Genomic DNA, 18,002 nt, shown 5'->3' on the forward strand with positions numbered 1-18,002 from the left:
TCTTTCCTTCCTTCCTTTTATTTCCTTCCTTCCTTTCTTCCTTCCTTTCTTTTCTTTAAACCCATCATAACATTTTATTATGCAAGCCATTTTTGTTCTTTTCACTGCTGAGTTACATAAAGAAAAGATATGAACCCACCCATTTCCACAGATATAAATTTTATGAGAGGAAAGGGGGTAGTGAATTATAATACTCCATTCTCTCACTTCTAGGACAGAAGTATTTTTAATAGTTCTATGGTATTCAACTGTTTTCTATATCTGGCTTTTCCTATTAAGCTCTGAAAAAATGCTAGAAAGTTTTAAAAAGTATTTGCACCATAATTAAGCTCTCTCTCTCTCTATATATATATGTTATGTATATATATATATATATAGGAAACATTATAAAATTCAGAGATTAATATATGTGGTGCAGGGGAATACATTATATAGCAATTATAATTTGTACCTTTATTTTTAGAATCACTGTTAATATCTTCTCATGACTATATACTAGAAACTTGGAACAACTTTAAAGGTAGGTGTGCCTTTAAATGTATTTTCTATGTATTCAGGTATTAAGAAAGTTCTATAAAATAGTTAGCTTACAATTAATTTTACTTTTATACCTGGTGCTATTTCTTTTCCTCTTTTTCATTTTATGATTTCATAATTTTCTTCCTAAATTATACCTCAACTTAGTAAATCAATACTAATAAAAAAGTGAAATTTAAAATAAATATAAGTGTGCTTCTGATGGCAAAATCACTGGCATAGACATCACTTTGAAAGATTTTCGGTAAATGCTTTTGTATTAGGAGCTCAGGTGTGCCCTTTTATTGGCCTTATTGTATTTGATAGCACTAGGTAATATATAGCTAGAAAGAATCATAAATATGTCATGTTTTGGTTCATCCATAACCATCAAGTTACTTTAATTTCTACCATACATCCCATGTAATTTTAAGTAATACTCAAGGCCAATTCAAATGAATACAGGAACTATACTTTAATAGAGTCTTATAGATTCAAATAGGAGAATACCCACTATTACATAACATACAATTCAAGCTCAACTGACAATATATGATAAGTTTGAGTAGAACTATGAATATGATGAATTGCCACTGGGTGGGATTAAAGTCCAGAAAACATCTCATATGATTTTCTACAATATTTTTTTAGTTCATACCAGTCAGAAAACTGTTTGATTTTTAAGTCTTTAAACACGCAGAGTGGGAAAAACAGAACAAAAAAATGTTAAATTCATGTTTCAGCCAACTCAATTATTCAGAACTGACTTATCTGGTTTGTGGATTATCCATAGCCCTTGCATTTCTCCCTTCTGTTTTACACAGCTCTGAGGCTTATCACTTCTCACTAGACCCACCACCAATGGCTGGATAAAAGAAGGGAGGAGAATGATTAAATACATATACATTAAAGCTCAGTATGTTTCCAGAGTCTTTCACCATAGTTACAACTTCAAATTGGACTATATAAAATTTTCAGGCTGATTTAAACTATGTACTGAGATTGCAGCATAAATCTATTTTTAGTAGGAGTCAGAAATAGTGGATGGGGAGCACTTACCCCACCTTTTTGCTGAATTGGATGAGAAGTTCCTAGAGGGTTATACCCACATTTATAATGTGCAGATTATTATGTATATATAGATATGTTATCATAATGTTAATTATGATGCTTCTCTCTCTGCTGTAAAAGAGCTGAAATGATTCATATAAAATATTTGACTTCTTTATATAAAAGCATGTATAGTTTAACAATATAAAATACGTACCCTTAAAAATAAATGTAACACATCATCACTTTTATTTTCTTTGCCTATACTGTCATTGTCCATGATTTATTTTAATCTATGTTGACGCTGGCTCCATTATCTAAATAATCAAAAGGTGACTGTGTAGGTCTGATAGGCAATTCAGAAAGCAAGTTGCTATTCTTTCCTTCACTTACATTTTTGGATTCCATTCACAACTCACCTAGAACACAAAATCCCCCTGTAGGCACTATGGCATTGCAATTCTGTATTGTAGAACAGAGTACATGTTTTTGTCATTGCCCTGGTTATTATTCATATGGACACTCGATATCATTGAACAGCAATATTTAGGTTCTGAGATGCACAGATAATAAAGTTTACTGAGTACAGTAGAATGAGTGAGTCCCAAGACCTCTCTTTAGTCTATTTACAACAATCTACATACCAAGATGCAAGTAGGGAAGCTTGCTGCTATAAGCTTTGCTCCCCACACTCCCTTTCCTCACCTGTAAAATGAGGGTATTGAGATAGATGATTTCTAAGATTTCTTTCAGCTCTTAATCCTATTACCCAGTGATGTTATAAACAGTGGTGTGTTCCATGTCTTAGCTCTCTCTAAAACTAGGTTTGATGGGACTAGGTAATACCTATTTCCTTTGATTAGCTTTTGGCATCCAGGGCCCTTTAGCTTGCTGGGATTTGATTTGGAGTTTAATTATCTGATCCAGGGCTGTTGTAAAAGTGCTCTTTCAAATTCTAGTTTGTTTTCCTCCTTGGCCTGGCAGTGTTTCAGGACTAAAATGTTTTGTTTGTTTATTTTGTGTAGCCCTTTCTTTGCTTTGATGATAGGCCCCATAAAAATTAATATTTAAATATGATGAATAATGATTGCACAAAATCAGCATCTGATTTCTAAAAGCTTATTTGTTCCTTTTTGCTTATCTCCCAGTTCATTTTATCAACAGTTGAGAATTTTAGAGTATATCACTGCCTTTTTTTAAAACAAGAACCCAGCAAAATGAATGGATAAGTCTATTTCCTCACCTCTAATCTTGACCACATGTCTAATATGTTCATCTCTTTCTATTTGTTATTTAGCATTCTATTGCAATGAAAATGGTCTGGAAATTAGTAAAGAATATTTGGAAAAGGGACAGTAAATAAAGGGATCTGAGTTTAAGACAAATGTTTTCACATAGCAGCTATTTCTTTATGGTCACATGTGGCTATCATGTCAGTGTTGTGGATGGGGACTGCCCAGGTACCCTACTATCTATGGACCCTCTAAGTCTGACTACTATTGAGACTGGCAAAGAATATAATTAGGAAGGTCTTTGAGTGGTTCTATGAATAGGTTCAGTTTTACCTTACTCTTCCACCCAAGCATCAAGAACATGAAAAGACAGGAGAGTAACTGAGTAGAGACAAAACAGCAAGAATGCAGAGGATATGAAAGCCCTGTAGTAAGTCAAGAGTAGTTAATCAGGGAGGGAACCAAGGTGCAAGTCAGTGGTAAAACAGGAATTAAATACAAAAGAAAAAAAATATAAACCCAGAATAAAGAAAGAAAGAAATCACCAGTTAAAGGAAAAAGCAATAAACATAAGGGAAAATAAAATGAGAATAAAACTATGGAAAATAACAAAGAATCAAATAAAACATGTGTTTATAAAAGGAAGTGGTCCCCGTAGGAAGAAAAGAAGAAATTAGAAACTGTTGCAAGATTATTTAATATGAGTTCAACAATAAGAGGAGCAGTAGACAGGTCATGAATTTTAAAAGATTTAAATATGTAGCAGTTTTAATGACAAAAGGAGGCATCATTTAATGCAAATATGTTTATTATACATTTACAAGTAATCTGACAATGGGTAGAAGAAATACCTACAATATCATTTTAATATAAAATGACAAATAATGAATTTAATAAATTAAAATGACATTTTAGTGAAAAATTAAATAATCATATATATCTTTAAATAATCAGTAATTTTTTTTTCAGTCCACTATTTGCAAAGTAGCACTGACATAAATCCTGTAGAGTCAGGACCAAGAGTGTATATATATTCTATATGATATTAGGTAGTTATTATTTGTGTATTGTCAGGACAGGGAATTTGGGAATAGGACAAACTGAGCTTTCAGACCCATTTAATAATGGATTCTGAATATGTGAAATGCTGAAGCTATAGAAATCACATGATCTTGGCCACAGTTAGGAGTGCAATAATATTAAGATCATGAGGTTGGTTAGAAAATGCTTAGTGGGAAAGTGTATGGAAATGGAATATGAGGCATATATAGAGCTTGGAATAATTTTAGCACCCTTCTTTAATCTCTCATATATATAGGTATATATATATATATATATACCTATATATACATATATATGTATGTGTGTGTGTATGAGTGTGTGTGTGCGTGTTTGTGTATGTGTTAGATTTTAATGCTTTTGGGCAAATCTCTTTTCCAAGCAGAGCCTCAGAGGAAGGAAGACCTAGATTCAGATTCTAAATCTGATACGTACTGACTATGTAAGCCTTGGCAAGTAACTTAATCTACCTCACATTATCCCAGGTAACAACCACAAGTTTAAAAAATAATTGCTAATCTGCATTTTAACCCCTTTTCACTAATGTTATTTTAACATGGAAATTTATAAGTAGCACTATCTCTTCAAAATAAGTGCTTTACAGCAAGTTTCCATTAAATTTCATAACTTTCATAATTTAACTTTAAAAAAACCCTCTACTCTAGCACCCTAATAATGACCAATTTTTATAAATCACAAAGATAAAGTTAAAGTAACTGTACATACAGAAAATATAATAAAAATTCAAAGAGACAACATTAGGGAAATTGTAGTTAATTGTAGTGATTTTTATTTCATAGGATTTGATCAATTAAATCTTTTACGTGCAAAAAGAAAAGGACACAATTGGTTTTACAGAGCTTGCACCAAATAGCTAAGCAAAGGTAGCATCTGTTGAATTCTTGCACTATTAAAATGGAAATGTGCACCACCTATCAATCCAATGAGAAAACATCAGTTTTTATTAAGTTAGGTGTTACCTAGGCATCATTACACAGAGTCAATATGACAAGGTGTAGTTCCTTATTTTTTGTGACTTCATAGGACTAGCCATACCAATTGTGCTTGCATTATTTTTTTGTATTTACATTCATGTAACATTTATTTTATATAGTAATATAAAAACTGTGTCAAGAAAAAAAAACACTTTTTTTTCCCACAACACAAAGCAGCATTATACTTAGGGAACTAGTCTTCCATTTATTCAAACCAAAATGCTATTTGCTTAAGGTAAAGAAGCAAATGTATTGGAAATACATGACGTTGACTTCAAGTTGACTTCTACCATGCATTTATTGGTTAACAACAACACAGACTGAAAAAAAAAAAAGATGATGCTTCTTTGGAAGCTGTTGAGCATGGACAGAGATTATTTGATTTCCCTTGGCCCTGTCCATACTGGTTTTCAAATAATTTGCTTTTCCCCACAAATAATGTGAAAATTATTAGAAAAAAATTACTCACTCCAAGGTCACCTGAGCCACAGCATCCATTGAACTGTATCCATTTTCCATGAAAATCTCTGTATATCGTCCCATTTTGATGGCTTCCAGCCATTCGCCCACTGATCTGTAGGCCCCAGTTCCTAGTGGACCATGTTCCACCAACAGGTTTGATACTCTAAAATACATTAAAAATTATGAATTTTATATATACTACATATATATATACACCATATCAAGATGTTTTTATATTTACAATAACTTTTTTTCATATGCAGGTAAAATATTTTCTCCAACCCCCTTCAAAAAATTATACAGAAAGTTTTAGAGTTAATCACAATAGACTTTCAACTTAAAGAGGACATGAATTTGATCCAAGGTAATTTCATGCAACTCAGAATATAAATGTAATACATAAATGAGAATTATATGAATTCACAAACATTATACATTTAGATAATCTTCAGGCAGGTTTTAGAATGAAGAAGTTTTAGTTTCAAGTCCCATCCCTGACTGTTACGTGTTTTGTTACCTTGGGTTATTTATGTAACTTTTCTGCACCATAAGCAAAAATCTAGGATTTATCTATTAAATTACAGAAAAATTGTGATCTTTGGTCAGTCGAGAGAACCCACAATTAAATAACAGATCTTTCAAATGCATTAGTAATGTCTTCTTGGAATTGTTCATTTCAAGAACAAATAAATGGGGACTGTTGTCCTATGTAGTCAGTTATTTCTGGTCTTTATTAAAACAAACAAACAAACAAAAACTGCATAGATATAGCAAGCACATCCTGATTACTTCAGAATTCATAGAATTATCCATTATTTTAATGCAGTTTTATAGAATGATGTTATGTAGAATGAATTGTCCTAGGTGTAGAACTTAGGAACCAAAAAACAACTTCAAACCCCTGGGCAAAGATCAAAGCAAACTGTCATGCTAGTATGATATCAAGCCACACTGGAATGCTGATGATCACAGAGAGGAAAATGACATTTGAATAATGAACTGTTCTAATGAATAAAGCTGAAGTCAATTTTGAAATGGAGTTATTTGCAATCAAATGGAGCCATAATACAATATGATGTAAATAAATCCTTAAAGACTATAACAGTAAGAAATCATTTGTTGTTAATTTTATTTTCTGTGTTATTATTTTATATGTCCAGGTGTGACTAACTGATGCCAACAAATCAAAACTACCCAAGATAAGAAAATATAGAAGTCTTTCATATTTGGCATCACCTCAGACCTTTTTAATTGCTAATTTGTGGGAAATGCCATTAAAACTAATTAGTAATAAGATTCATTCTCCAATTGCTTCTTCAGAGAGTTAATGGTACATGGAAGATTCATTCTTACTTTGTAAAATGGCCTTTTCCTAGTAAACAAATTTCATATAATATGCAAAATACTTATTTAACCTAATTTGCCATTCTATGACATTTCTGAACTCATATTAATGTGCTGTCAATGCAACTCTGGGCTCTTCCAGCTGCTTCCTTTCTGGTAATATAAGGAAGATTCCAGAGTAGGGAAGTAGGGGATATAGTAGGAAAGAAGAAGATAATATAGTCACATAAGTTACTTTTAAGACATGACTTATTCTGTTGTATTCTTGAAAAGAAAACACTCCAGTATTTCTGGGTAAAAGCAAATGCAGATTCCATAAATAAGGAAAATATGCAAAGCATCAACATGCCTGTGATAGGGACAATGTCAACCAGAATTTACTCCCCCTTATATACTGGTTAGGCTTTTCTTTCTATAAAATACAAGGAAGTTGTTTCCAAGATTTGATTGCCCCAGGGAGCTGAACCAGTTTCACCCTTCCTGTTGATGCATTGTTCTGTTGACCTCACACAATTTGATATGGTTTGCTGTTCACTTGATTATATAAAAAGGCCCACCAAAGTGGAGTCAACCTGACCTTCAGATTTAGCAGATGCCCAAAGGTTGAGTAAATCACCACAACCTACCCAGCTGATCAGACAGATGGCTCATATGGGAGGAAGAGGGGCTATATCTACCTGAGTTAAATATCATATCCATGTTGAGTATCTTTTCTACACAAGTAAAACTCAATTTGTTGACTGTTAAGTGCACACTGACAGGGTAGTTAGGTGGCACAGTGGATAGAGTGCTAGACCTAGAGTCAGGAAGACATGAATTCAAATCTGACCTAAGACACTTAACATTTCTGTAACCTTGTGCAAGTCACTTAAACCTGTTTGTGTCAGTTTCCTCATTTGTAAAATGAGCTGGGGAAGGAAATAGCAGTACTTTTGCCATTAAAGCCCCAACTGGGGCCATGAAGAGTTGGACATCACTGAAACAACTTAACAACAATAAGTGCCTGATGTGAGTCTTATTTTATCCCAATATTAGATTTAAGATACCAGGGAATCAGCCTCAGTCAAATCCAGACTATAGCAATGAAAGTACATGAAAAGTGAGCAATTGTGCCATAATTGTTCTCTTTTTGGTACTCTTTCCATGATTGCTCATCTGTCATGGTTTTGAGTCCTTTGAATTGTATAATATGAATTTCATGAAAGTCATGGAATGGTTGCCAATTTTACGTGTAACGTTTAGTAGCCAATAAGAATTTTTCCAATTGTGTATAAAATATTCTCAGTATGGAGGTTAATAGGAAAATAATTTAAAGTAATAACTTTTTGACATAAGGGAGATAAAACATTTAATTGCTTAGGTAGATTTGCAATGGGCAGCAAAGTGACACAGTGGATAAAGTTCTGGTCCTGAAGTCAAGAAGATATATTTTTGAGTTCAAATCTGGCCTCAGACACTTACTATCTCTGTGACCCTGGGCAAATGAATTAACCCTGTTTGCCTGAGTTTCCTTATCTATAAAATGAGCTGGAGAAAGAAATGGCAAACCATTTCAATATTTTTGCCAAGAAAACTCCAAATGGGGTAATGAATAGTTGGATACAACTGAAAAACAACTTTCCTATATATCACAAGTTTTCCACTAATTAACTGATTTAAACTTTTTAACATAAATATATAAAAAGTCTGGAGTGTAAAACTTGTATTTGGGAAGACCTGAGTTTGAAACTTGCCTCAGTGGATTTAGCTAGGTCACTATGTTAACCTCTCTTTGCCTTAGTTTGTTCACCTGTAAAGTAGGGATAATAATATTTACTTTTCAAGGTTGTTTTTAGGATTAAATTAGATAAAGTTTAGATTAAGTTAGATAAAGTAAGGCACTTTCAAAATCTTGAAAGTGTTATATAAATGACAAATATAATTATTACAAACTCAATAAATATTTACAGTTTCAAGAAAGTCATGTTATTTTTTTCTATATCAGAAATGAAAATTTAAACATTATTAAACTGAATGATCTAATAATTGATAAAGTATAGGTGTTATTTTGAGAATTACTTTGGAAAGAGAATTTGATTTTCAACAAATGGCCTTTGATATGCATCACAGTTCTGTCATTTTTGAACTATTTTTCCTTGGGAAAGTTACTAAGCACTTCCAGACTTCACATTTGTATTTCTGTCTAGATGGCCCCTATAAAGTTGCTACCAGCTATAAACCTGTGGTCCCATTATAGACAAACTACATAATGCAGAGAAAATGACATATAGGAAACAAAAACAAGTATGATTTGTATACGTATAAAAGGTATTAAAAACCATTGAAGAGAACAGAATATCTCACAGCTATAGATGGCAAAAGGTTCTTGACAAATATAAGGAGAGAAAACATCATAAGAAATACAAATGGACAATTTAAATTATAGTAAATTTATTTTTTCACAAACAGAAGCAATATAGTTAGGATTAGAAGTAACACATTTAATGGAGCAAATATTTGAACCAAATTTCTCTAAATAAGAGCTGAACTTCAATATACATAGGGAATTAGTATATTTTTTTTAAAGAATAAGCCATTACCCTAACCTTTTTTAATTTCCCACCTCCTCTTTTTTTAATTATTCCCTCTTTATTTTATATGTAGCTTATTCATATATTTTTGAAGAAAGAAGTGAGCAAAATCAGGGGAGCTCTTTCTACTATGACCACAATATTATCAATAAAGGCTTAAGAACTTGAACCAGTTCAATAACTGATTATGACTCCAGAAGACTGATGATAAAGAAAACCTCCCACTTCTTGGAGACTAGATGAGACACTGTAGGTACATAATAAGACATTCATTTTTCAGAAACAACCAGTATAACCCAATTTTTTTTTCTCACTTTACCTTTTTGTCACAAGTGAATGATTTTGTTTGGGGCAAAGGTGAGATGGGAGGAAGTAGAGTAGAGTAGCAATAGCAATGAAAAAGAAAATAAGAAAAGTAAAAATACACAAAAGAGAGTGGAAGAAATTTCAGCGAGGGACAAGTATAGCAGGGGAATGTTAGTACTACCACATTAATATAAATATATGTACACATACATATCCATAGATATACACTTACATATATACAGATATAGACAGATTTATAGTTCAACATACAATTATCCTATTCTTCTCTGAACTTATTTGTATTTGGAAATCTAATAATTTGCTCTTGCTTTTGTGGTACATGAAGAGGAAAAAAATGAGTATGAAATTGGTCAACATTTGCTCTATTCAAGAAAATTTCTTGGGCTATTATTGTACCTGCTTGATGCATTAACCAGTGTCTTCAAGCTGCTTGGGTTACGAATGAGCTTGTCCAACATGCTGACAATTTCATCAAACTTGGGTCTGCTGTTTCGGTCTTTCTGCCAGCAATCCAGCATTAACTGGTACAGAGCAGCAGGACAGTCCATGGGACTTGGCAGACGGTATCCTTCTTCAACAGCTTTGATCACCTGAGTAAGACAAAGCAGATTTTTTTTTTAATCCCAGAAATTTAAGATTTCTGCTGGGAAAGATTTTCCACCACTGTGTTCCTTATCTTTTTTTATTCCTGGCCAAAAGAATATAGGGGAGGCTCATGAAGGTTGGGAATATAATAAAAATGAACAAATTTAAATTATCTTATATCTATTTCAAAAATCAAGAAAACAAAACATGAACTATGTAGTTAAATTATAAGAAGGATGAATGGCAATTATTGTTACTTATAATAGTTGATTTGTAATATTTTTGAGAAATACATAGGTATACATATTTCTTTTTTATTTATCTTTGTTTTCTAAATATCTCAATATTTCCAGAAATGTTATCTGGATGGCATTTTTGTAATGAACATTTAAACACAAACACACAATAACTGTAAAATAATTAATCTACAATTTTGCCTCAAAACAAAGTTGTGTGCTAAATGACGCATAAGTCAAAGCTAAAGAACATAATTATCTCACGTATCATTCAATATGTAAGAGTCTGGCTGCTTATAATCAGCCACAGAGTACTGCCTACAATCTAGAATGATTGCATACTACCAAGCATATTAAAAGTGGAATACTTTATGGTTGATTTTCAATGTATATGTTCAAGAAGAAACTTATATTTCTGTTTTTATGTTTTTAAAAATATATATTTATTCTAAAGAAATTAGAATATGAAATGCTAATATGTATTATTAAAAGATATTTGTTTATTCTGTAGTACCAAACAATATAGATTTCAATCAGATAAAGATTTTTTTGTAATCTTAAAGTGGTATCAAATATAAACAGCAATGGACAATGTCATGATATTCCTGTCAAATTATATCCTAATTAATGAAATTCTCTACTCATGTTTTATCCTAATTATTATATTCCTCAGAGGTAATAGGTATCACAGAAATAATAATTAAAATTTTGATATTAAAAAAATTAAATTCATTCAAGGGTGCCAAGGATAATTTTTTCTTGATATTTCCCACCTTGGCTTTCAGTACACTGTTCTCTATTGTTTCTTGTCCTTTTTCTGATCTTTCTTATCTATCTTCTTCTGTGGGCTCTTCTTTGTCCACCCAACCCCAAAATATGAACCATGAATCACTAATACTACCCCAGGATTAGATGATTAAGGAAAATTGTTGTAGTGTATCAACTCTGAGAAATGATAATGGGATGAGAGAGTTCGTTTTTGATCTGTCGGAGATAAGACATTTTAGATAAACACATGTTAATAAGTAAATGATATTTCTATGAAGACAGAATTATATCTGAAACAAACAACAGATATTAAATGTGATTAGATTGTACCACAACTAGCAAGGAGAAAATGAGGTCATGCTACAAATATCAGTTGAAGGACTGAAAGATTACATTGAGAAAAATAATTCTTATGAAATTATAAGGAAAAATAATGTCTTATATTTCAAGAGTGTTTTATAGTTACAAAACCCACATACATTATCTCATTTGATCCTTATCATCTGGCAGATGGTACAAGAATGAATATGTCAGTTTTACAGTTGAGAAAACTGAAGCTTACAGAGAAAAAGTGTTTTCTCATGCAGAATGTTCTTTTGAAAGTTTGAGTTTTCAGAAACAAATTTGAGGAATATTTTATTGCCCTCTTCAGTGTTTATATAATTGTCACAAGTTCAGGACCTAGACATCTCCAAATGAGTAGAAAGAGTGAGTCAGAGAATGCTTCTACAATAGGTTTACTAGTCACTCCAGGGGAAATGGCCATGAACCCTGATTGTTAATACCCTATTGAAACCTGTAGGGGCCAAAAGTTTTACCTGAATTTCATGGAGCATGATATTATGCCAATTTGCCAGCTACACAGAAAATTCAGTTCATTTTTAGGAAAATAGCACTGCTAAACTCAGAAAACAAACTGCTGACTGAACAGAAACAACATAGAGCAGGGTTTTCATGTTGGTTATGTAAAAATAATTCTGCTTCTTTGAGAAGAAATTTGAAAAAAGCATCCCTATAATACAGGACTAGTATCTACTTTGCACTTTTCTTTAACTATTTCTGACAATGGCCCTATTGTTGAATGTGGCTATATAGATGATGTGATTATATGTAATAGACACACCTATATATAGGGAGGAAGACATTATAGAATGTTTGTATAAGTCTAGTTTTCTATCACATACTCATAAAATTTATAGAATTTGTTTTATATTTAGATGTTGCCTTGTGGTTATCAAGTCCAATCCTCTTATGTTATAGACAAATCTGAGGCCCAGAGAGGCAATGAATTATCGAGTACTACAAATCTAATTTGTAGGCAAGTCAAGAATAAAACATTTTTCCCCTTGACTCCAAAATCAATGTCTTTTTCCACTGTGTTCTTTCTCTTTCTTCATTACACAAATGTACACACTCACACACACACACACAGAGGTATGAACAAGAGGACTCTGTTAGAGATTGAGCACTGTGATACTCTGTATAAATTATTTTGAAACTGTGACAAAAATACAATTTGAAATCATTTTTTCACTGGTCAAGGACAATATAAAATTAATCATCAAAATTTTGTGTTAATCTTATTTTTGAAATTTTATTTTGGTCAGAAAAAAAGAAGCTAAATGTTATGAATATTTAGGCTGTCAAGGAGCAAAACCACTAAAACACCATGTTTTGTTGATATGTTTGAATCTGTATACATAAGCATGCATATATGAGATATCAATGTGATTATTACAAACCATATAAAATCAATGTTCTAGAAAAGAAACAAAAATTTCCCTGATATCCTACAGTTCAGAAACCTTATTCTTAATGTTTAGATAAGAAGAACTGCAATTGTTCAAGGTCAATTTACTAATACCTACATTTTCTTTAAAGAAATGCTAAAATGTAGTTTCAATGGCATTATAGTTTGAGTAGAACTTGATTGAAAAGGTACAAGGACAGAGTTTTGGTGAAGAGATTTTCTCGTCATGATGTGGAATTTGATCCTGAGTTATACTTACACTTTACCCAACCCAATTCTGATAGTGGTCCTAATTTGTGTCTACTAATTTAAATGTCACAGGAAAAGTGACATACTATGCACTAAAAGGTCAAATTCTATTGAGTGATAATAGAAATGAGATACACTTTTTTGAAGTGAAGTGAATTGTCTTCCAATTCTCACATGTCCTATTTAATCAATTCTTTCTAATGTACTTCATTAGGCATCCCTGAATCATCTCCTTGATGCTTCTCCCAAGGAAATCCAAACAATTAAATAAGGTTTTGCCCTTTTCCCAAGAATGATTGGTGAAACACAGCTAGTGTCTGAATATATCTTTCTAGGCTATCATTTATCCCACTGAGCCAGATTATAGCATGGATTTTCTTCTAAAAGGGTGAGAAGTAACCATCCCATTGCACTGAAGAATGAAGACAGATCAATTGTTCTCAGTTAATAGAAAGTACAGTGGAAAAGATTCATATTAAACTTCACATGGAGAAAAGTCATCATTTGCAATTTTTCAAAAAGACTTCTTACCTGAAGGGCATAATTATTAATATCACTATAAACAAAAAATAAGTCTCTCTTTATAAACATTAAAAAAATAAGCGCAGCACAACACATTTTTCACTACTTGGTTTTTTTAAGGGAATGTGCTAAGAAAAAGAAAAGCAGACCCTGCCCACAAGGAGTTTACCTTTTGATGGGGGAGACAATATATAATAATTGGTATATACAAGATAATTATTAAGTAACAGCCCAGGAGGGTCAGGAAAGGCCTCTTGGAGGAGGTGGCACTTGTGATGAGTTTTGAAGGAAACTGGGTAATCTTACAGCCAAAGTTTAGGAGAGAGAAGATTGCAGGTATTGTAGACAGCCGGGGAAAAGGCAGAGTGACAGATGGAACATCATATGAGATGAACAGCAAGTGGAACAGTACAGCTAGATTATAGTGTGTAGAAGAGAGCAATGTGTTAAAAATTTGGAGAAGATATGGAGATCTTTCTCCTAGGAAGATAAATACAGGCTATATCCTAGAATATAATTGATTCAATCACATTTGAATCATTTCAATTTACCTTTAAATAGTGATTTGAATGCCTTATGTCTATGATAATATATATTTATGCATATATGCACATATATGTGTATATACATACATATATACCTATAGATATAGATAGATGTAGATATAGATATAGATATAATCTGGGTATGGATGGAGTGGGAGGGTTGCACAGGGGAAAGGCCAATAATCTATAGAAAGGAATTCTGGGGTTTAGTTGCTAATTTATCAAGGCATCATGTAGCTCATTACCTTTATTGACGATTTCATCATAAAACTCCAAGAGTTATAATCCCATTTGGTCTATCATATCATTTGTCAGTCTTAAGCACTTTATTTATTTATTTATTTTCAAAAAAGGGAGGTTTTTCTGAGTTGACAAATAAAAAAAAAAGGGCAGCAATAAGGGTAGCAGACAGACTGGCACCAGTTCAGCATACCCATACTACATTTGAAGTTATGTTATAAGCTATGATTGCTCTTGGTATTGACATTCAAATCAATAGTGTTAACTCAATTTAGAAAGTGCTGCCTCTTCTGGCAAAACATAATAAAGGGCATAAAGAATCTGTAATGCTCAGACATTGCTTCCTTCACGTTATGTGGATATGTGCTTGGAAAATCAACTATTAGTAGAAAAGGGAGCTGCTGAATCTCTGTGGTTTAAGCAGAAAAGAAAATTTCACAAGGCACACATTTTTCTCAATAATGGGTTTTCAGGGGAATAACTGATGAGACTAAGCTTCAGTATTCTGCTCTATGAAATAAATTCAGAATTTCCATAAAGGATTTTAGAGTAGTTAATAAAGATTAAACAAAATGCATTTGAAATTTCTATTAATACATTAGTGTGTGTTCCACATACCTACACAGATATTTTGTTTTAGTATATAATTTCTGTCAGTTTCTATGAGTGAAAAAAATTCACCACCTGATTTCCAACCCTCTAGGAACGAGCTTCAAGCTTGTCTTTGACCTATAGACATTCATGGAGCCCATTCACAGCAGGCATCCAAAGCTTTTTCTGGGTTGGTAGAGTATGTCACAAGTTCCACATAAGAATACAGGATCATGAATATTTACAGACATCATTATACCAGATCTTTGTGTAGTGGAAAAGAAATGGAAAGTAAAAGAATGTCCATCAATTGAGACATGGCCAAAAAATTATGGTACATTAGTGTAATAAAATATTTTTGCCCTGTAAGAAATAATGAAAGGGATGGTTTCAGAGACAAATACAAGAAGAAATGTATGAACTGATGCAGAGTGAAGTGAGCAGAACCAGGGTCACTTCTGCACTATCATGGCTATTTGTATAGCTTTATTATTTTAGCAGATTATTATCACTTCATGCGATATTTTCTGTCATCTTGCCATTCATGTCAATAACTCACATTTAGATAGTGATTTAAAATTAACAAAATGCTTTCTTCACAACATTTCTTTGATGTTAATGATTTAAATATTATTAACACAATTTTACAGATTAGAAAACTGAGGCTCAGAAAAGGACTCCAAGAAGGTCATATGGCCAGTAACAAAGTGGGGCTCTCAATCAAAATAAGGACTACACAAATCCTAGAGGAGAAAGTAGGTCAAACCTATGTGTTTTGTGTCAATTAGATTGCGGTATTTCCTTAAAAATGCTTGAACAATAGCTATAGTTTTTGCCTAAGTTTAGCATCAGAGACAAGTATTCCAATCAAAGTCCTGGGCTCAAATCCTAGCTCTTATAAACTATGACATTTAAGGCAAGTCACTTTGATGTCAAGTTTTCTTATTTGTCAAATGAGGGGATTAGATTACTTGGTTTTAGAGATCTTTTCCATCTTTATGTATATGATACTATAATTATTGGCTGAAGTAGAGATAAACTTGACTGCCATACAATTGAATCATCTGATGAAAATAAATTTTATGTATCTAAAATATGCTTTTTTCATATAAATAGAGTAATAATTAATGGAAAATAACTGAAATAATTTTATCACAGGAAGAAAGATTGGGGAGAAAGCAAATGAATTCTTATTTTTTAACTTTTTAAAAGGTAAAATGCACCAAAAGATCCATATTTTTGATAAGCAAGTACTTGGTTTGGTACTCACATCCTGATTGGTCATTTCCCAGTATGGTCTCTCTCCATAGGAAACCACTTCCCACATCACAATTCCATAACTCCAAACATCACTGGCAGAAGTGAACTTGCGGAAAGCAATGGCTTCAGGTGCAGTCCATCTGATCGGGATTTTTCCTCCCTAGGAAAATTAAGTACTTAAATAAATAAATAAAATAACAATCCACATCTCTTAGAGGCATCTAGGGATACAGTTTCCTCACCTGAAAATCTTTGGAAAGAGATGTAGAATTGTAAAATAAATCTGTTTGACAGCACTTAGTTTCTTCCTGAATACCTTAGCCTATGAGCACTTGTAGACTGACTACTTGCCTATCCAGAAAGGATTGTAGTTTTAAATTCTGTTTGAATACCAGAGCACGTATAGGATCCACATTTCAATTATGTTGCTTTGAATGGTGACCATGAATAAGGGAAGGCAGGTAGTCAAGCAGGTCAGTAAAGAATATTTTCATAACTTTCAGACAAAAATAAAGAGAACATAAATGTTTTATAGTCCTTTCTCTTCCCTTCCTACCTTCATTTTACAAGGATTGAAAATAAAAAAAAAAAATCCAGAGGTGTGAGTGCTCCCTCACATGCCTTTAAGGATCACATCACTGTGGGAATGGTGGATGTGTGGGAAGTTCATGCATATGTGCACACACTTGGTTTATTTCTTCTGGTTTTATATTTCTGGCACATTTTCGTGTGGGAAGCACATTTGATATCACCAGGTCAAAGGAAATAAATGGAAATGAAAGCATGAGACAAATCTCACCAAGTATTCCATTTTTAAAAATTATTCTGCATGATAATTGCAGTGGATGATTTTTAAAAACAAATCCCTCAGTTGAAAGAGGAAATCATTTTCATAATCTTGACTAGTTCAAGCCGAAAGTATTTTTTCCTAGTTCTTTTTCTTTCTTTTTTTTTTTTTGGCAAACCTAGGAAAGCAAATGCTACCTTCTGTAAGCTATGTTGTTTTTATTTTTGAGGTAAAGAAAGTCATGTGAATTTCAAATATTTGCTTAGGAAAAAGACCAACCACACTCGTATCAAAGAGTAAAGGCACTCTATCTCAGAAATCCCTGATATAAACTGGTAGAATTTCCATTTGAGGGAAGAAAAAAAAATATTTAAGATTATGTGCTAAAAAGTGATGTATAGACCATGACTATGGAACCATAACACATATGAAGAAAGTATTGAGTGGCATCCCACTCATTTCCAGATGAGCAGGCTCTATGAAGATCAGGAACATAGCCCTTTACTTAGTCAAAGCTGTCAGAGCCATGCTCTGATAAAGCCATGAAGGCTGTTGTCTGAGAGACTTCCACTGTCTCCTCCTTCTTCTTAGCAGCTACTGATACCATAAAACCCTATCCCAACTGAACTTTTACAAAGGATTTTTTTTTACAAATTTTATAAAAGAATTATTTTACAAAAATAATTGTTTTTATATAATTTCTAAAGGATGATATATTGATAGTTACATATTTATACTGACTCTCACTTCATGATAAAGATTTTTAAAAACTTATGCCTTATGAACTAAGATTTACACACACCCACACAGACACACACACACACACACACACACACACACAGAGGCATACACAGAGAGAGTGGGAGGTATGGGGAAAGAACTGGATAGATTCCTTTTGTGTAAACTTTCCCTAC

At 32.6% G+C, this 18,002-nt stretch overlaps 1 protein-coding gene across 1 annotated transcript in view; it reads right to left on the reverse strand.

Moving 5' to 3' along the window:
* Positions 1 to 18,002, reverse strand: part of EPHA5 (EPH receptor A5) — a 458,275-nt gene that overhangs the window by 3,551 nt on the left and 436,722 nt on the right. Inside the window, exons 15-17 of the mRNA XM_027836299.1 lie at positions 16,312 to 16,461; positions 9,952 to 10,145; positions 5,322 to 5,477 (exon numbers count right to left, since the gene is read on the reverse strand). Of these exons, the coding sequence (XP_027692100.1) occupies positions 5,322 to 5,477; positions 9,952 to 10,145; positions 16,312 to 16,461 (500 nt within the window). The remainder of the gene's footprint in view (positions 1 to 5,321; positions 5,478 to 9,951; positions 10,146 to 16,311; positions 16,462 to 18,002) is intronic.

This window comes from Vombatus ursinus, unplaced genomic scaffold, assembly GCF_900497805.2.
Source record: "Vombatus ursinus unplaced genomic scaffold, bare-nosed wombat genome assembly UNPS02014818.1, whole genome shotgun sequence".
Lineage (NCBI taxonomy): Eukaryota > Metazoa > Chordata > Mammalia > Diprotodontia > Vombatidae > Vombatus > Vombatus ursinus.